This window comes from Manis pentadactyla, chromosome 2 (genome assembly GCF_030020395.1).
Source record: "Manis pentadactyla isolate mManPen7 chromosome 2, mManPen7.hap1, whole genome shotgun sequence".
NCBI classification, from domain to species: Eukaryota; Metazoa; Chordata; class Mammalia; order Pholidota; family Manidae; genus Manis; species Manis pentadactyla.
In genome coordinates, this window is record NC_080020.1 from 191,186,545 (window position 1) to 191,208,036 (window position 21,492).

Sequence of the window (21,492 nt, forward strand, 5' to 3'; positions counted from 1 at the left end):
CCCTAGTCTACAGATCCTCTGGACTGTGAAACATTGGAGGGCAGAAATCACGTGCTCTTTTGGTCTCAAGGGCCCGAAAAGAAGCTGATAATGTAACAACCCAACTAATACTTGTTGAATGGGTAACTGTTCACTTCTCTGGACCTGAAAGATGAGGGATTAGAGGGGAGAGTGAAAGCTCTGTAGTAACAAGTGGGATGAATACACAGAGTACCTAGGGCTTTCCGTAAACTCGGAGTCGGGACTAGGCCGGCTGCTTTGCCGGAGGCCACGGCGACTAACTCCTGAGGGCGGCCGCAGGTAGGCGCAAGCCCAGACAAGGAAGGACAGTAGCTTGGGATTCGGAAGCGGCGGGCAGCCTCGCGCTCGGCCGGTGAGGCCGCGATGGGGGTTCCGAGCCGGCCCAGGCTCCGGGATCCCGCCGCAGCCGCCGCTCCCACCTCCTCATCGCGCAGCTCCTCCGACGCTGCCTCCCCGCCCCGCCCCGGAAGTGACTTGAGGCCTGTCCGGAACCTCCGGGCGCGGCAGCTGCAGCGTCACCAGCCGGGCCAGTGCGGGGCGGGCAGAGCGGCCTTTGCCGCCGCCAACGAGCTGGGGATCGCGTGAGGGGCTAGCAGCACGCCGGCCAGGGCAGGGGACCCAGCGGTCGGACCGAGGGCGACGGGTCGCCGGCGGCCGTGGGGCGACGCCACCGCGGAGGAGGCGGAGCCCGGAGAGGGGTGGGGACCGGGGAGGGCTGGGGTGGGAGCGGGTGGGGGGTGCCCCTGGGCTCATGGAGCCGGCCGAGCGGGCGGGCGGCGGGGAGCCCTTGGAGCCGGGCGGGCGCCCCCGGCCGGACCCGCGGGGCTTCGTCCCGCAGAAGGAGATCGTTTACAACAAGCTACTGCCCTACGCCGAGCGGCTGGACGCCGAGTCGGACTTGCAGCTGGCCCAGATCAAAAGCAACCTGGGCCGGGCCGTGCAGCTCCAAGAGCTGTGGCCCGGGGGCCTCTTCTGGACCAGGAAACTATCCACGTAAGTGTGTCGGGGCCTGCAGGATGCGCTGGGGGCAGAGGCGCAGTGGGAGGGAGTTCGGAGTGTGGGTGCTCTTTGTCCGCACCGGACCAGGACCCTCAACTCTGCCCGGACTCGAGCCGGTGGTCCCCAAGCAGTAGTCTCAGGATCGCTACTGGAACCTGGGAAGCGCTCACGTCTCCTGCCTGCCACTTGCCTACGGGATTTTCCCGACGCTCGCTGGCCTTCTGAAGTGTCCTCCCCAGATGCTGATCCCAGAGGGTCTGGCTGTTGTCTTCCCACCTGCGGGACGCTGGGGAGCCGGAAGGCGGCGGGTACCCAAGGGACAAGAAGAGCGGCCTCCCAAGGGTCCTCCTTGGACCTTGGGGCAGAGAAGATGGGGCGTTGGGGGAGTAATTTGGTTTCTAACCGTGCTTCCTCTTGTTCTTTCTTTCCCGGCGGTCCCCACCTCTTCATATCCCTTAATTCTCATCTAGTAACTTTCTGAATGGGAAGGAGGACGGAGAGAACTTCTGGGTTCTGGTTTTTGGTGCCAGCTCACTCTTTGTAGATTTTATCGAAGAGATTGGTTTAAACAATCCTCATGCGGTTCTTAGTCTGTGTACTAGGCGTGAATGTTGAGAATGTTGAGTCTTAGAACCTCGGGAAAGTGTATGTTGCTCCACTTGTGACGAACCTAAGGAAAAGGAGAGAGCTGTCAAGTTGTCCCGGGTTATTAGTATCCGGCCTGTGTTAACTTTTGAGTGTAGATTACCTAGTTTGTTCAGGAGTTATAGTCTTCTTCTGTTAACATTTGTTTATTTATTTTTCACAAACGAGTTTCAAACCATAGCTCCCCTTAAATTAGGAGGAAAAAAGGAGTAAAAGTACAGTTGGGGGAAAGGTTGAGACTTTACCAGATGGACATCTTTACTGTGTTGAGAACTTTAAAAAAATAACTGTGTTGTATCTTATTTGGTTAACTGTACATAAAATCTATTAACATTGTATGCTCATACATGTGGGTATGGGTGGGTGAACTCACAAGACATAAATCACTTACCCAGTGTTTACCCAAATCTGCTGAGTGAACTGGGTGATGACTCAGGGTTTTGTAATGCAAGTCTTCTCTACATTTCCTCACCGGATGACTATTTTTCTGCCAATTATTAGGGAGTCTCTAAGAAATTTCTCATCTCCAGTGGGCGGCCTTGGTGGTGGGAATAATTACCTTTTTAATTAAAAAGTAGAACTAAAACAATTTGCCCTTTTCAAAGAGTGACCATAAAATGTCAAGGTTAAAGCTTTTCTCTTTATTAGAGTGTAATGAAGTTTGTGGTGTTAGAATCCATAAGAGACTTGGGAAAAAAGAAAAGCAGCACGGAGAAGAATCATCTTTAGTCAGAACAGAAGAATGTTTTGTAAATGATTGAAATTCAGGGAATTTTTTTAGTGAGCTTCCTGCGAATTTGTTACCCAGGCACAGTAAAAAGAAAGTTACTTTGTCAGTTCCAGTGATTCTCCATTTTAACCACTTGATTACATTTGCCAGAGAATAACCTTGTTGGGGATACAAATGGCTCCTTTTAGATATACAATATACTAATACACCAATGTGTGAATGCATATCTGGTTTGGATTATGAATCTAGAATCTACACAGGTTATAGTCCCATGCATTGTTTTCTGACATATTTATTGTTCCTAAGCTTGGCAAATTAGAATCAGAGTTTTTATTATTTTTGGCTTACTAGGTATAAGTAAGCTTTTACCTAGAAAGGGCTAAAAACACGGTGGAGACAGTCCTTGGTGTTTAAGGTAAGATTGCAGTTACATGGCTTAATAACCTATGAACCCGAAACCATTTATATCTTAAATAAGCAGCAAGAAATGGTATCAGATAGAATTTTATTTTGGAGTTGTGGTTAAATGCTGCAAACAGATTATTGGGATTATACTATGAGACATTTTGAACTTGGTGGCACACGTTGTGATCTTGGGAGTATTTTTTCTTCTAAGTCATGTTAAGGTGACCTGTTTATAGTTGTGCTTGTTTCTTAGGCCTTGTGTGTATTGCACAAGTTTACATCTAAATGATGCCAAAGCATGTGATAATAGCTGTCAATTCCATTCCATGAGTAATGATCATAGTTACTGCTTTGTAGAAGAATGGAAAGTAGTAATGAAAACAAAATCTAATTTCTATCACTAGCTCTGTGACTGTGGTGATTACTTTAATTGTGTGTTTCAATATTCTTGTGAGAGAAATGAGGTGTTGGACTAAATTCCTGAGAAACATTCCTGCTCTGGTATTTTATAATTTGATTTTTTTATCCCAAAGAGCCTCAAATAAGCCAGTGTGTATCTTTCTACAAAGACTGCTTGAGCAGTTTGTAAAGTAGTGGAAATAGTTGCATAGATGAAGTACATTGCTAAAGAAAACCAGAGTGTAAATGCTGTACAGAGGCACTAGGACTGGATCCTGACTAGAAGTGTACACCCCTAATCTGGGTGTCAGGGGTCTGTGTGGAGTAGAGTTCTGGGGAGGTCCTCAGGTTCCCCTTTTTTGACTTTTTGCCTCCTCTTGCACTTACTGTAATTCTGTTTCAGTTCATTTCCAGACTCGTTTCCAGGTGCGTTTGGCCTCTTGGAGGAAGGATTATTTCTGTGTAATTTGAAAATTGGCCCTGTATAAATATAAGCTCTCCTGTACAGACAGTTTATTAGAACTGCCTGTTGAAGAGAGATTGTGGGATGTATTACATCAAGGGACTAGTTTTTAAGAAGCAAGAAAACATTGGAGAAGAGAGGCACAAACTAGTGGTCTTTGGAAAACAGTAGTAAAGACAGCTCATGGACACTAAGAGAAAGGTATTGGTAGATGGCCCATGTAGAGAATGAAGGAAATTGAGGAAAGGTAACCTTGAAACTTGACTTTCCTCCTTTGCCCTCCTGGACCTTTCATGAGAGGCAGTGAGGTCTAGGCAGAAGGCCTGTTTATTTTTGCCTGTCTTGCCACCAACAGTATCATCTTGGTCTTGCTTAACTTCTCTTAGAGTCCTCTTTTGGAAAGTTGGAGTGTAGACTATTAGTAGTTTTTCGAACTTAGAATTTAGCAGTGCATTGTTTTATAAAAGCACAGTATTAAACACAAAATTGGACTCCTCAGGCAGACTAAAACTGTGCTGGTTTTTCTTCTAACACTTCATCGATAGTAGAACCCCTTGAACCTGCTCAGGGCTCAACATGCACTATTGAAAAATCACTGGGCTAGTCCCCAGGGCCTTTTTAGCTCTATGTTCCCTTAAATTGGTCTGGAGGAAGGACAAAAGGAGGGAGAACAAGTGACTGGGGCACTGTTCCCTACAAGCCTACTCCACCCATGATCGTTTCTTTCTTGTTTCTTTTTTGAAACTGAATTTGATTTTAGTGAAAGTGTGTGGGCATGGTATACTATGAAGGAAATTTAGATGCCTTGTTTGTTACAATGAAATGTTATATATATATATAGTGCTGTTTTATAATGAAATGACTGTGTATTATATGGAGGACTCATTTCATTTGCTAATGAAACTGTAGCTCTCTTGTTTACTTATTATTAAGAACATTATGTAGCTTCCTGGATAAGGACTGGATTATCCCAGTTGAAACCAAGTCATGTATTTAATTAGATTACTTAGCCACTGGAAACAAGTTTAGTCAGGATATGAATTATCAAATACCCTGACCTCCTCTTGTGGAAAGTAATGTGACCACAGGAGCACCCAAATTTGTATCATCTCGGTGTTAGGGAAGAAAGTAGAAAATGCTAACCACTGAATTTCAGTTGTCTGTTCACATAATGTACTTAGTAGGGTGTCTGATGTTTGAGTGAGAAATTGTGAAGTATACAATAAAGATTCTTGACAAATTATAATATATCTATATTGTCAAAAATATTCTTGACAATCACATTCACCAGAGAAAACTAATTAGAGAAAGTAGAAGAAAAGGTTTTTCTGTGTTATTAGATGACCACACTCAAAATGGGAATCACTTTTCTTTGTAGTGAGAAAGTTGATTTTTCATATAAAAAAATTAATGAAGTACCTGGTTTTGGAGATGAATTTTTCTGACAAAGTTGTGTCATAGAACATTAAGCTATCATTCACATTTGATTTTTTTCTTTTAAATTCACGTTATTTTTTAGAGTAGTTACAGGTGCAGAGAGAAATGAGCAGAAAGCACACTTCCCATATACCCCCTCTCCCCACACATGCACGCATTTGATTTTTCATAGTAGTGTCAAATGTGTATATGTGTGTGTGTGTGTGTGTGTGTGTGTGTACACACACACACATTTTAAATATTTGAGGCCTTTCCTTTCTCCAAGGACTCCTGTTAACCATTCTTTTAAAACATCTTGCCAGTTTTTCCCTCAGTAGTTAACTGGCTGTTTTTGCCGGAATCACATTCTTCTGAATATGTTGTTTGAAGAATGTTCTAATATTTTTTGTTTGCTTTAAGCATTTTTTTAAGTTATGGAAAATATCAAACATACACAAAGGAAGGCAGTAATATAATAAATTCCATGTACGTATCACCTGTCTTAACATATCATCTTCCCAGGGCCAATCATGTTCCTTCCACCAGTCCCATCTCCCAGCATTGCTTTTGAAGCATTTTACTTCATTTGTGTTAAAAGTATGTATTTAAAGGAAAAGGAATTTTTTTATATCATTTCAATACCATCAAACCAAAAAAAAAATCCATTATCTCTTTAATCAACCTCATGAAATTCTGCTTCTTTGCCAAATTTGTGATTTTATTTCTAAGCTTCAATTTCATTTGCATTGTTTTGTCTGTTTACTATAAAGAGACCCCATGGGCAGAGATTAAAAAATACAACTGATGAATGAACATTTTCATATTATGATGTCTTTTCCCCCTCTTTGGAGGCATAGAATCAATTCTAAGGTAACAAGGACTCCCTTGAATTATCTCCATTTTAGAAAACAAAGACACAGAGGTTCACAAGTTAATAACAATTTGATACAGAGTAGTAGAGTCAGGAGTCTTTTTTGAACTAATTATTTTCTGAATGCTTGGCGCTTGGGATGATATGTCACTGAAAGATTTCGGCCTTCTGAAGGAATTCCAGTGTGCTTTCTCTTAGCACACGTTCTTGTTCATTTAGGACAGACTAGGCAAGGGGTAGCTCCATCAACAAATGTGGGGAAAGAAAACATGAATTCTAGGTGCCTTCCTATAAAAAAATTCTCATTATGACCAGTGGGTTTTAATGCTGCGTATTGAGGCACTGAGAAAGGCAGTTTAAAAAAAATTTGTACAACAGTGTATATTAGTTCTGAAATCTGGAACTGTCACTTAAAAATTATTTTCTCAAGTGGTCTTGCTGCATTGTTGTAAAATAAAACTTTTTGAAATACATGTTCTAAATTGAAGTGGAGGCTAATTCTTGTTTTTTAAGGGATGCTTATTTATTTAGTAAGTAAGTACACAACTTCTGAACCAGTTTTTCTCATTGTGGGACCTGAGGGCTAACTTTTTTCTGTTGAGACTCATTTCTAGTGACTCTCCCACACTCACTCCCACCTTTTTAATACAAAATCCAAATCTGTGTTTCCTTGTAACCTTTGAAGAAAATGAGATCAAAATCTCATTCATACCATGTAAACAGCAAGCTGAGAACATGGTAATGAAAGCAACAGCAAGCAAACAACAAAAAACTCTCTATGTTCATTAAAACTGCCTTTGGAATGTTCAAAGCAGCACATACTATAAATATTACCATTTGGAATCTTGAGGTTGTCTACTTCCATACTTGGCCTATACTCAGCATTTCTTCCCTTCTAGTGCCCTCTCTTGATCCCTTTTTCATGCTTCTATGTTCTTTATGTACATACCTTCCCTCTACAGTGAGCTTTCTTGAGGTCAGTGTCTCATTTACAGTTCCTTCCCTCCACTCCCAGCATTTAGTACAGTGGTGTATACACTCATATGTACTCAATACTATTAAAATTAACCTCTTTGTTCTTTGTAAACTGAAGCATTTTGCAGTTCTAAGGAATTGTTACTTTTGCAGTCAAAGTGGAGAAAAGGAATCTGGGATGAGTTCTGTTTAAATACTGGGTTCAAAAGAAAGTATATATTTAAGCAAAGAAGTGGAGGGAAGGAGCATTTTGGTTAAGGAAGGGAGGGGATGGTTGATGCCTTAAGCCAGGGGTATGGTGCTGTAGAGTTGAGCAAAGTTAGTTAGAGAATAAAGTAGATTATACTGGTTGTATCAGGGATTTGACTGAGACTTTTATTTAAAAATAAATCTGTAATAATTGTTAAGGTTAAATATTTAGTATTTAAAATTTAGAGTATAGTTTTTACAGTTTTTTGATAGAAGAACCATACAGCTTTGGTAGTGGTTGTCAGTTTTTTATGCTAACAGCTTTTCATAATACCTAAACTCTAGATTTTAGAGTTTAAAAATATAATAAACATTTGTTTCCCTTTCTAAGAAAAAACTACACCATTGCAGCTGCAAAATGGGTTTAAGAAGAGTATTGTAGTTTAGATAACTTGGAGATTGCTTAAGAATTATTAAAAATTCTTTTTACTCTTCTAATAGTAGACAGTCTAAATGGAAGGTGTTAGTAATCCTTTGGGGCTAGTAAGTGTGGGTGTTTCATTTCATTTTCTAACAATTTTCTTTTTTAAGCCAAGGGTGAAGTAGAAGTTTTTAGAGCAAGAAATTTTGTGAACACAGCCTTTTATATGTGAATGTTTATATTCTGGACAGATTCCTGGAGAGGTTAGTCAGGATAATTTGTGTTCTGAGGGAAGGTAGGTTACTTCCCAAGATAAATAAAATGTTAGCAAATTTCTGTCAGCATATACCAAAAAGAGGTGCCCATTTTTTGTATGGCAGAAGAAAATGTTGCCATTTAACAAATTCAGGAATGATTTAAAAATGTGTTTTTTTTTAAATTCATAGTTTAATACATACTATAACTTTTTTCTTTGTGATTATTTGTGGGGGTCTCAGAGTTTTTCATCTATATGTTCATTTACATGTGTTTACAAAGAACTTTTCAGTTGTGAATTATGACCAAAGGGTTGTGAAATCCTTTTAGTAGATCTTGACCAGTTTTTGTTATTGTTTTTTGGTGTTTGTTTTTTTTTTTATTTGTTGGTAGAGTTATTAGAGTGAATTTGGAAATAAGGGTGAATGCTCATGAGCTTTGTTTCAGTTATACTGAGTTACATATTAATTACAATAAACACCCACCTATTGAGCTATAAAGATACAAGCAATGAAAATGAAAAGTTGCAACAGTTTAAATATATCAGCAACCTGGAGGATCTTATGAGAGATAACTACTAGATTGTTAAAATAATGGTATAGATACTACCCACCACATGTTGAGGGCTCAGCAGTGTACTAGTGCTATTCTATGGGCTTTACATTAATTACTTCATTTATTTTTCACAAACAACCCTGTGAACTGTAGGTATTATTACTATCCCAGTTTTACCATTAAAGAAAATGAGGCTCAGTGAGGTTATGTAACAGCTGATTTGCCTGATAACAGCAGGGCTCTTGGTCTTAACCATGTGTCCAGAGGAAGGAAAGCTCCCTAGATGTATAGCCTGAGAGGACTACCCAGGGAAGGAGAACTGATCTGAGCCTTGAGGTAGTATTTGGTTAGGTAAGAAGTTATTCGGCGAAAGCCATTTAATGTGGGGGAACAAAGCTATGAGTAAATTGACCGTACAACTGTTAAAAAGTTCTTCCTCAGAGCATCATATTGGAATGATCAGGTACCTGTCTCCCTCTCCAGGCTGTGTGCTCCAGAGCATTTATTTTTATGCCTCTATTGCTTATGCTATGTCTGGCTCTTAAATGACCAATAGTAAAACATTTCAAGGAATGAGTGCCCTTTATCCATGCCTCAAGTGAGAAATAACTGGGAATAAGAAGCATTATGATTAGGTGTTAATGGGCAGTGACTTTATTACTCTAGAAATGATCAGTTTTAATAAGTCATAAAGAACATAACTCTGAAATACAATATGCTGAAATTCTAGTGAGTGCTGTTCGACATGTACTGCATGGGAATACAGAGAAGTGTATACCTAAGATCTCCTTGTCCAGAGCCTTCTATCAGAGATACTATACTTGGTAAAGATAAAAAATTGAGCTGTTTTATAAGTGTTTTGGAAATCTAGTCTTGATGTTTTAAAGCTGATTTGCTTAACTTGGTAATATACTTATTGTTAGTTTGAAGGGTTTTTTTTTCCTTTTAGAAATAAAGGAAAGCCCTGCTGAGGTGTTTATAATTACATAAGTCAATATATTCCTTGAGATATAATTGTACAATCAGTTGTAAAAATATATCTCAGAATGTCCACCTTGTTTTCATCTCTGGTTAGAGCTGAGGGTTAAATAGGTATAAAGGTGCAGTCCTTGCCACCAGGTATCTTTCAGTCATCTAAGAAATACAATGAAGTATACATGTATAACTATAGGATGAGATAGGATGTGGAAGATACTCAAGTTTGGTAAAGCAATTAAGGGTCAGAGAGGACAGAGATAGCACTTCTGGCTAGCAGTGAAAGAAGACTTCGTGTAGGAGAAAGTCTTAAAGGATAGGCATTTATGGACATGAACAAATAATTCAGAAGAAAATAATTATAATGTATAGTAGGCAAACAAGATATAGTTAGCCTAATAACTAAAATATAAACAGAAACAGACTGCATTACAATACATTTTTAATGATTTAAGTAGATTTTAAAAAGCATATGTTGTGCTTTAGACAGTCTGCTAAGATATGGTAGTTGGTAAATGTGAGACATCTGGGAAACTTACTAAAAAACAACTGGTACCTGGGGCCCCATTCCAGAACAGTTAAATCAGTTTCATTCATGTACATTAATAATTATCCATCACTGTAGCCTTTTAAGGAAACCCAGGTTTTACACACAACATTAAATGACTTACCCAAGGGACTTACATAGAACAGTTTGAACTCTCAACAAACCTGTAGAGAAAGATGTTGCTGCTGTTTGCTTGGCTACTGTGTTGAAATCAATGAATATTCTATCTAGAGTTGATTATAATGTTGGAAGTTGCAAAGCAAGCTAGTGTGGAACCATAAGGCATTCTTCACTTTGGATAACACCTAACTTGCCTTTGTTCCATACCCAGGAGTCGCTCGTAATTAATATTCTTTAAAATTATTCTCTGTTTGTGACAGTGTATCTCCTTTCTTGATCCTTAGCTTGACTTGCTTCCCCAAATGCTCAGATTATTTTGACCTTGGGTTGCCTATTCAGAGTGATGACAACTTTTGAATCTTTCAAGATTAAGTTCAATGATCACTGACATACGATGAAACATTGGTTAAAAAAAAAAGAATCGGAGAACTGTAGTACTTCAGTTATCCCCCTTTTATTTCTGTATAGTTATTTTTCCTGGTATATGTCTCCTCATATCTCACTGAGTTCTTGGCCTAAAAGAACTATTCGAATAATACTCTTCTCTGTACGTGTCATTTGCTCTAGAAATGCTTTTTGAAAAAACAGATAATTAAGTGAAAATAGAAGAGGTTTATGAGGAAACCTTTTATTTTATCTGTTCACCCACTGTTAGTAGCAGTGAGAAGCTGTATCTGCATTTTTAATATTATGTGTAATAATCAAGGACTTAGTCTTGGAATAAAATCAAAGTGCTTAATTCTTGATCTTCTACATTTCTCTGTTAATTCTGCCTTTTTAAATTTTTTGGTTTTTCTCTTTGGTGACACCTTAGAAACAGAAGGAAAAGACTGGAACTGAGGTAGCTACAGTAAAGTATGTGTGGTTTGTTTGGGTAGGGGAAGGAGTTGAAGTTAATGTCTGAATTAAATTTTGGAGTTGTTCAGGAATTTCACTGTTCAGGGTAGTTTTCCTTGCTGTGAAATGTAAAACACCTGTCATTTGGCCTTAGCTGTCAGGCAGTAAGACGTTTTTTTCCTAATGCTGTGTCTCATTATTCAAATATTGTACATTTTAGAACAGTTTTATTGTTTTGCAATGTAATTCCTGCATATTTCTAATATGGAAATTTCTAATTAATCTTTTTGTTGGTATCATGAACAATTTTCCTTCAGCTACCATTATTTTTTTTTATCTGGATGCCATATAGAAAGGCTGTTTTTAAAAACATATTCTGAACGTTTTCTTATTTAATCTAAATGGTTTTTTAGTTGATTGTCTCAGATGTTTTAGGTATAATCATTGACACCTTACTATTCTACCTTTCCTAAACAATTTCCCTTATTTCTGTTTCCCTAGTATATTTTAGTCTTTAATCTAGATTCAGGATAATACTAAATAGTAATAAACAGTCATTATTGTCCTGAATCTGTTTTCAAAAGAAGTACCCCTTGGGAGGGGATGGGTGATGCCTTAAGTCTGATACTGGCTTCTAAATTAAGACTCATTTATTTTGAAATGATTCGGTTTCTTTTTGTTATACTTGTTAATATTTTCTAACTTAAATTTTATTATAATCAGACTGGCTAGGTTAATGTCCACATGTTAGAATTAAGTGAGGTTTTCTCTGTGGCCTAGCTTATGACCAGTTTTTATAGGTGTTCCACAGAAAATTGAAAATGGCATACTTTCTGTAAGCTCACAATTTCTATCCACATCTTCTAAAGTCAGCTTTATTAATTATGTAATCTTATTACCTTCAGTCTAAGTCAGATTGAAATGTTAAAGACACACAGTAATTGATTTTGTTGCTGTTACTCAGCACATAAAGTTTCATTTTCTTTTTCAAGGCTATACAGTAGGTGGTATTGTCTACTTTTTTCAGGAGATGCAGTCCCTGGTTCTCTTTTTCTGTAATGTTAATAGCCATCCTGTGTCCATTAGAGGTTGCGAAATGGTGATACCTTTTATTTGTTTCTTGTTAGCTGGAGTTCTCTAAAGAACTTTTCCTCACAAGCTGTTGTTTACCTTGAGGTACAATTCCTATACCAGGGGGAGGAAAATAATGCTTGATTGATTCTCTTTCCTATACCAGTTTGTAAGATGACTTGTTACCCTAACATTCTTCAAAGGTATGTTCTGTGAAGTCTTCCTTTGTTTGTATTTATATTTTTTTAGTATCATGAATTCAGTGGATTTAAATATCCATTGTTGTTAATTATCGTGATTCACATTATATGATGTCATTTTTGGCTACTGAGAACCATACAACTTCTGTGCTTTTTAAAATAGGACTTTAATAGACTGCTAAGAGATATTTTTAGTGAGGTAATAGTAGAAATGCAGAAATAACTGATTACCTAGTTTTAAGCATTGTGTTTTATAATAAATTTGATGTGAAATGTTTTTATGTTAATTTTAATTATAAAAATAAAGCTGGTTTACTTAAGGAAATTTTGAAACAGATATGTAGAAGAACATTAAAATGACTATTTTACCACCCAGATATAACATTTTATGGTGATTGCCATTTAATCTTTTTTTTATTGTTGAAGGATAGTTGATATACAATATTGCATTGGTTTCAAGTATATAACATAGTGATTTGATAATTACTGACATATGCTTACCCCAACTAGTATAGTTACTGTCTGTCAACATAGAAAGATACTAAGTTATTATTGATTATATTCTCCATGCTGTACTTTGATCCCAATGACTGATTTATATTACAATTGAGATTTTGTGCTTCTCTATCCCTTTCCCCTGTTTCAACCAACCCTCTACCCCCTTATCTTTTAAATTTACTACATGATTATATATTTTTATTTACTTAGCATTGTGTATATTTTATCCTTCTTTTTAAATATGATTTTGCATTTCACATCCACTAAAGTTCTTTGAAAACTAATTTAAAACGACTACATTATAGTCTAAAGGAATAAAACACAATTTAACAAACTATTCTCATATTTGAACTTTTTAGATTTTTTTTTCTGCAGTAAATTGTATTATTACAAATGTTGAAAAATTTTTGGTATTTTGACTTTGATGTTTTGAATTTTTACTTAAGACATGTTGCTAGATGTAGAATTAAGAAAAATCTATAAATACTTTTAAGGGCTTTCAGTGAAAATAGTTAAATTCTGGCTTTTAAATTTTAAGCTAAAATTCCATTTTTGTCTTTTGAGTAGGACTACCCAATTAAAGCATTTACATAAAGTTAAATATCATTGCTAAATGTCTTATATGTTTTATAATTACAATTAAGTCTTAATGTTGCTTTGAAACTATGTTAATTTTATTTTACTGATGGATATAGTTAGAACTTTAGAAACCAGCATTACCTTGAAGAAAAATAACTGGAGAATGACAAAAGCTGGCATGGAAAACCAGTATTTTTAGCCTCTAGCCAAATTGTAATTCTTAGTTCATTCAAAATAGTTTTACATAATTATATATTTTACTTTAATTTTCCTTGTAATGTATAGTAAACTGTCTTTCAGGATCTACTATAGGAGAAATCTTGGTAGTATTGTACATTTTGTTAAATAATTATCATTTCTGTTATGCCACTGTCTTTACTTGAGATGAAAAATTAAAGCATTTGATTAATACTCTATGAGGTTGTAAGGAGGAAGCAGTTGAAAAGTGCTTCTATATTATCTTTCACTGTTTTTTTCCCCTCTGTGGGAGGAAGGAACAAGAGTTGTCATCTATGTATTCTGGATAGTTTAAGAAATATTCTATTGAAAGTTCAGTCATGACTTACCAAGGTTTTCAAGTATTTTGAGATATCGAATAGTGATTGTAAGATAAATTCTAGCCGAAATAAGCAGATGACGAGAAGCAACAGAGGGCCAGGCAGTTTATTTGAGCGCCATTCCCTGGTGATATTCCCCCATCTGGCTATTCACAGGCCGGGGAAGTCACACTCAGCAGGGCAGGCAGCGAGTTTTTAAAGAAGGTAGGGGGAGGCAGAGCTTAGATTTACAGCGCATGAGGATTGGCTAGCCTAAGGCACATTTTTCAGGTTGGGAGGGGGCAGCAGCCGGGGACTATGGCACGTCATCAGTGTCTGATGTGCTCACTCCTCCCCCTAGTGCCTTCAACCTTACAGTGATTTTCAGTCCCAAAATTGAATGTGAAAATTAATTGGAAAAAGGGAATGGACTACTTCTAAATATGGTCCCAAGTAGGATTTTTGAACATAAATATACAGAAGAACCAACTTGAGTAGTTCTTAAAAAATGAAAATCTTAGTCTACTAAGTGTTTTCTTAACCCCATTTGCCCCCTTTTTGTTATACCTTTATTGCTTTTAATACTTCTAGTATTTTTGATGGTCTAGATTTAAGATGGAGCCCAGGAATATGCATTTTAAACAGTCTAATGTCTAATAGACACTTACTAGATAATGTTAAGTGGTTTTTCTAGAGTGTCTGTACCACTTTATATACCTACCAATAACATATCAAAGGTCCAGTTGCTCCCATATTCTCACAAAAACTGGGTACTGTTAGGCTTTCTAATTTTAGCCAGTCTGGTGGGTGTGAAGCCTTATTGTGGTTTCAATTTGCTTTTACTTATAGGTACTGATAAAGATATCTTTTCTTAGGCTTATTAGTCGCCTGCATGTTGTCTTTTGAGAAAGTGCCTGCTTGAGTCTTTTGCCCATTTTTCTTTATTGGGTTTGTGTCTTTTTCTTATTGATTTAAAAGAGTTCTTAGGTAATTTGGATATGAGTACTTTGTCAGATGGGTGGGTATATTCCAAATATCTGACTGGGTTTTTCACTTTTAATGATGTTTTGTTGTCAGTAGAAGGTCTTAATTTTAATGGAGACTGATTAGTAATTTTCTTCAGTACTTTATGTGTTCTTCAGAAAGAATCTTTTTGGACAGCATTTTGAAAAATTCTGAGGCAAGGGCCACTTTTTGATTGACAAGAACTATTTGCTGGTTGACAGGGGAAATGCATAGAAGGTTTCTGAGTAATCACCTTAAAATCTATAGTTTTGTTAGCAGTGGTGGCTCTTCTAGGAAACCCCTGTTGGACTTCTCTTTTCATAGTATTTACATTCTGTGCTCTGTGAACCTCAGGTCCCCAATGTTAAGCACACAGTTGTCTTCCTAGGACAGTAAATGCAGTAGTCTGCAGCTCAGTTATTTCAGTGGCTCAGAGCAGTATTCTCCAGTCTTTCCACAGTATCCAACAGGGGAGAGTGAGTGCATAGCCCCAGCGGCATCTTGAGTCCTGGCAAGGCCTGCAATAGCAAGGCCTTCCTTGAATTCCTCTGTTTTATCTTTAAAATGTGTGCTGTTTTTTAGGGATATAGTTGTTTTCATGGGAGAGTGACATTTTAATTATTTTAGCTTTTACTCCTAAATGCAAGTGAAATTAAGAAAGGCTTCAGGAGGCTGTACCAATCTTACTGAGCAGCTTGAAGAATCTCTGGCAGCCCTGGGCCTGGGGTTTCTGTGTATCATCTTAACTAATCCATTGAACCCAGGATGGTTAAGGAAGTTCTTAGTAATTACTGGCAAAGGCAAAACAGTATCTCAGGTCTCATTGCTCTCCCCTCCGTACTGAATAGTCACATAGTACTAAAGTGAAATCATGGGATTATAACTTGAAATGACTCAATAGAGCTAAATAAAAACACAACAGCCTGAAATCATGAAAAAGAGTGCTCTTTGAGAAACAAAAATTTTGAGGAATTTCTGAAAAGAAAAGCAGTTAGGTATCCTCATTTTAGAAGTTAAATGCAAGTTTAATTTGATCTTAGCTGTTGGGGAAGTACTAAAATATCATAAGGAATATTAGTGCTACCCTTTCTGTTGATTTATGTATTTAATTGTCTGTAAAATGGTTTTCCTCAAAGGAGTTAATGATTTTGAGTGTCCAGTGATTGTTCTAAGTAAGTTTTGGTTAGTTAAGTTTTAGTTACTTCTGAATACTTAATTATACTTTAATTAGTCATTCTCACTTTTTGGGATACCCTTTCCATAAATTTGCTTGTAACTGATGCTTTTGATTACATTGCTACTCTAAAGTTAAAAATTGAAAATGTGTAATTTTGAGATAAAATACTTTACTATTTTTGGTAGTTACTTAATTTTATTATAATTATGAGTTAACTCTTGGAAACATATAGAACAAGTTATGTAATTTGCTTTATTATTTCAGAATTCTAAGCCATATGCATTATCCAGAGATTCTTGTAGCTAAAGCAGTAGACTTCTTTATCTGTACTCTTGTGTTATTTTCTTCTTTAATCATGTACTGATACGTTGTGTTTTAGTAGTTTCAGGGAGTTATAGGGAGATCATTATCTTGAATGAGCACTTGTTTCTGAATAAAAGGCAGAAGACGAACTCTTCAGGTTGCTTATGACCAAATGCCAGAAAAGACCATATAACAATAAGATGACAGCGTTTTAATTGGTCATTAAATGTTGAAAGAGTTGTTATTATGAATATGTATACAGTCTAATATTTTACATGATATATATATTATGAGCCTTTTATTAACAAAGTACTTATTTGGTGATCTCATTTTAAAATACGGAACAATTCTCTCCTACCTAACAATGAATGGGTATAAACTGCTTACCATTAAAGACATTTGAAATTAAGGTGTCACAATGTGTGTTTTGTGTATGTGTGTGGCAAAAACACTTAATTGACCCTCTTAACAATTTTTAAGTGTACAGTACAGTATTGCTAACTGTATGTACATTGTTGTAAACATCTCTAGAACTATTTAATCTTACATGATTAAAACCCTATACCTTTGGATTCCCCCTCTCCCCAGTCCCTGGCAACCACAATTCTACTTTCTTTGAGTTTGATTACTTTCAGATGCCAGTAAAAGTGGAATCATGGTATCTGCTTTTTGTGATTAGCTTCTTTCACATAGCATAATGTCTTCAAGGTTCATCCATTTTGTAGCATGACAGAATTTCCTTCTTTTTGAGGGCTAGGTAATACACCATTGTGTGTATATATACCATGTTCTCTTTATTCATACATTGATGGACACTTATATTGCTTCCACACTTGGCTATTGTGAATAATGCTGTGTGAATACAGATGTGTCACTATGCCTATTTTTAAAGAGTATATTGATTTTTCTCTTGCAGATATATTCGACTTTATGGGAGAAAATTTAGCAAAGAAGATCATGTTCTTTTTATCAAGTTATTGTTTGAACTGGTATCAATTCCCAAATTGGAAATCAGCATGATGCAGGGATTTGCCCGTCTCTTGATCAACTTGTTAAAGTAAGTCAGTTTCCTATGATTTCTCCTAAGTTTTTTTGTTTCTTCAAGGTTTTAGGGAATGAGAGCCAAGTGTTCTTTGGTCGAAAGACTAAGTCCCAAATAGCCAGTTTGGAAACTTTACCATAAGTTTAAACAACATCTGTTAATTAATTAAAATTCCATCTCCTCCATGATGCCTTCTCTTACCTAGCACAGTTTGAACTATATGTTGTCTGATTGTTTCATTTATACTAATTATCTTCCCTTATAATAGGTTGTAAGATTCTTGAGAAGACAGGGATTATTTATTCTTTTGCTGATCCCAAGGCATCCAGCACAATACTGGAATCATGAAGTACTCCATAGATAGTGTTGGAAAATAGGAAATTTAACTTCAGTAATGATATCACAAATTTACATGCCTCTTTTCACCTGGTGCTCTTTAGGTTTGAGCAGCAGCATGAATCTGGTATATTGTTCTTAATACCATGTTCTGCCAGTTAGTGGCTATGGGTGGGGGAAAGCAAAACCCATTGTGATGACAGCAACATTTAAAACTGTCCTCCTTTGTAGTATGTGTAATACGTGTGTGTATACATACATATGTGTGTGTCTGTATAATAATGTATTTATGTAATATGTGTATGTATATGTATACATATATACACCTGTACAAGAATGCATACATATATATTTAATTTTTTTTTTTTTAATTAGGAAAAAGGAACTTCTTTCAAGAGATGATTTGGAGTTACCCTGGAGGCCACTTTATGACATGGTGGAAAGAATATTATATTCCAAAACAGAGCACCTGGGATTAAATTGGTTTCCTAAGTAAGTACTTTCATTCAAAGTACTTCTTTGGAAATGCTGAAGGCTTTTAGGGTTTGATCATAATTGAGATAAGCAAGCAAATACACATTTTAATATGCTTATTTCCAAGTAACTTCTAAAACAGTTTATTACCTTCTTTAAAATATATTTGAAACTACACTTAAGAATTTCCCATGAAGATAACCTTACAGCTAATATCACCATACTGACCAAAGAAAGCAAGAGATTTTTGTTTGAAATTGAACATTTTGCCTAATGCACATTTGGCATTCTTTATAATATATCCACATATATTTTAATATTTCAAGTAACATGAATGCTTCAAAAAAAGGAGCTTTACTTATTTCAGGATGCACCCATATCCCAGAGGGGCCACACCCCAAGTTAAAGAAACATAAGTTTCAGTGATTTATTCCTTCAAACACAAGCCATTCAAATGCAGTCCTGGGCTTATGTTATTTTTTTATTATGTTAAGACATAGATTTCTGGCTGGTTATGGCTTCTTATACATACATTGTGATTGTTCCCGATCACTAATTCTGGTACGTTTTGTATTTTACTCTGAATATAGAGTACAATATGATGATCTGCCCTTTTTGGTTAATAGTGATTTCAGTCTTGGCTACAAAATATTTTTCCCTGTTAACAAGGGTTTGTCTGTCTCTTGATTTTCCTTAGCACATTTGTCCTAAGAAATTCTTAAATTATTTGTGGTTGGGGTTTATTTTTAGGAAATTGAGTTTTTAATAGCTGTTTCCTTGAATTACCTAGAATTGTTTGTCATATACATACGTAACATTTCCTTAAAGAGCAACATTTTATATGCCTGTATTATTTTCCTTTTTCTCTTTCATAAATTAAATGTTTAAAGATTTTTTTCTGTGTTTTCTCTTTCAGTGCTAAATATGTTTATGTTGTTTCATCACTTCTGGTAGCCTCCCCAGTTCAGTTGATATAGTTCAGGATTAATAGTCGTACTTGACTTGAGTTAGCAGTCTTTGGTAGACACTTACTGTAGAATTTTTGGAAACTGACTGCAGATGGCAGACTTTAAAAGATTTTCAGATCATAAGTAAATAATGAAATTACATAAGTGGAAAAAGGTCATTTTTAAAAAAATGACTACAGGTGATCCTGAACATAGGCCCTGATTGGTAATTGGACAGTGGTAAAGAGGGAGGTCAGAAGTCATTTATTCCTGGAGATTTCAAGGGTTGAAAAAGGAAACCCATTTCAAACATAAAAATAGCAAAATTCATCATGAAAGCCAAAAGATAACAACGATCAAATATGTTCTTACAAATATTTATTATGAAACCCCAAAATTTAACATAAAAATTGTTTGAATAACTCCTTCTGATTTTATTTCTGCTGGAGGGAGTATCACATGAAATGGATTGATTAGGCCTTCTTAAAATATGAGCCCACTGAAATTTTGATTGGAATCATTATTTCATAGAGTTTAGAGACCTTTAAACTGTGTTCAAAATCGGGTTTTTTAAAAAAATTTTGATATCATTAATCTACAACTACATGAGGAACATTATGTTTACTAGGCTCCCCCCTTCACCAAGTCCCCCCTACAAGCCCCATTACAGTCACTGTCCATCAGCACAGTAAGATACTATACAGTCACTACTTGTCTTCTCTGTGTTGCACAGCCCTCCCTGTGCCTCACCCCAGATTATACATACTAATAGTAATGCCCCCTTTCTTTTCCCCCCTCCTTATCCCTTCCTTCCCACCCATCCTCCCCAGTCCCTTTCCCTTTGGTAACTGTTAGTCCATTCTTGGGTTCTGTGATTCTGCTGCTGTTCTGTTCCTTCAGTTTTTCCTTTGTTCTTATACTCCACAGATGAGTGATATCATTTGGTACTTGTCTTTCTCTGCCTGGCTAATTTCACTGAGCATAATACCCTCTAGCTCCATCCATGTTGTTGCAAATGGTAGGATTTGTTTTCTTCTTATGGCTGAATAATATTCTATTGTGTATATGTACCATGTCTTCTTTATCCATTCATCTACTGATGGACACTTAGGTTGCCTCCATTTCTTGGCTATTGTAAATAGTGCTGAGATAAACATAGGGGTGCATCTGCCTTTTTCAAACTGGGCTGCTGCATTCTTCGGGTAAATTCCTAGAAGTGGAATTCCTGGGTGAAATGGTATTTCTATTTTGAGCTTTTTGAGGAACCTCCATATTTCTTTCCACAATGGTTAAACTTACATTCCCACCATCACTGTAGGAGGGTTCCCCTTTCTCCACATCCTCGCCAACATTTGTTGTTGTTTGTCTTTTGGATGGTGGCGATCCTTATTGGTGTGAGGTGATATCTCATTGTGGTTTTAATTTGCATTTCTCTGATAAATAGCGATGTGAAGCGTCTTTTCGTGTGTCTGTTGGCCATCTGAATTTCTTCTTTGGAGAACTGTCTGTTCAGCTCCTCTGCCCATTTTTTAATTGGATTATTTGCTTTTTGTTTGTTGAGGTGCGTGAACTCTTTATAGTTTGAGTGTCAACCCTTTATTGGATCTGTCATTTATGAATATATTCTGCCATACTGTAGGATACCTTTTCATTCTATTGATGGTGTCCTTTGCTGTACAGAAGCTTTTCAGCTTGATACAGTCCCACTTGTTCATTTTTGCTTTTGTTTCCCTTACCCGGGGAGATATGTTCTTGAAGAAGTTGCTCGTGTTTATGTCCAAGAGATTTTTGCCTATGTTTTTTTCTAAGAGTTTTATGGTTTTATGACTTACATTCAGGTCTTTGATCCATTTCAAATTTACTTTTGTGTATGTGGTTAGACAGTTATCCAGTTTCATTCTCTTACATGTAGCTGTCCAGTTTTGCCAACACCAAGTGTTGAAGAGGCTGTCATTTCCCCGTTGTATGTCCATGGCTCCTTTATCGTATATTAATTGACCATATATGTTTTGGTTAATGTCTGGAGTTTCTATTCTGTTCCACTGGTCTGTGGTTCTGTTCTTGTGCCAGTACCAAATTGTCTTGTTTACTGTGGCTTTGTAGTAGAGCTTGAAGTTGGGGAGAGAGATCCCCTCCACTTTATTCTTCCTTCTCAGGATTGCTTTGGCTATTTGGGGCCTTTGGTGGTTCCATATGAATTTTTGAACTATTTGTTGCACTTTGTTGAAGAATGCTGTTGGTAATTTGTTAGGAATTGCATTGAATCCTGTAAATTGCTTTGGGCAGGATGGCCATTTTGACAATATTAATTCTTCCTAGCCAAGAGCATGGAATGAGTTTCCATTTGTTAGTGTCCTCTTTAATTTCTCTTAAAGAGTGTCTTGTAGTTTTCAGGGTATAGGTTTTTCACTTCCTTGGTTATGTTTATTCCTAGGTATTTTATTCTTTTTGATGCAATTGTGAATGGAATTGTTTTCCTGATTTCTCTTTCTGTTAGTTAA

At 36.8% G+C, this 21,492-nt stretch overlaps 1 protein-coding gene across 5 annotated transcripts in view; it reads left to right on the forward strand.

Annotated features, from left to right (window-relative positions):
* The first annotated feature begins 746 nt into the window (after nt 1-746).
* The window catches only part of PSME4 (proteasome activator subunit 4), a 106,065-nt gene continuing 85,319 nt past the window's right edge, over nt 747-21,492 (forward strand). For 3 of the 5 annotated variants that reach the window (XM_036925935.2, XM_036925936.2, XM_057497209.1), the window contains exons 1-3: nt 748-1,014; nt 17,109-17,249; nt 17,946-18,062. In XM_036925935.2, the coding sequence (XP_036781830.2) occupies nt 773-1,014; nt 17,109-17,249; nt 17,946-18,062 (500 nt within the window). In that variant the 5' untranslated portion in view covers nt 748-772. Of the gene's footprint in view, nt 1,015-17,108; nt 17,250-17,945; nt 18,063-21,492 lie in introns of all 5 variants that reach the window. The other 2 variants (XM_057497210.1, XM_057497211.1) reach the window with 1 other exon arrangement.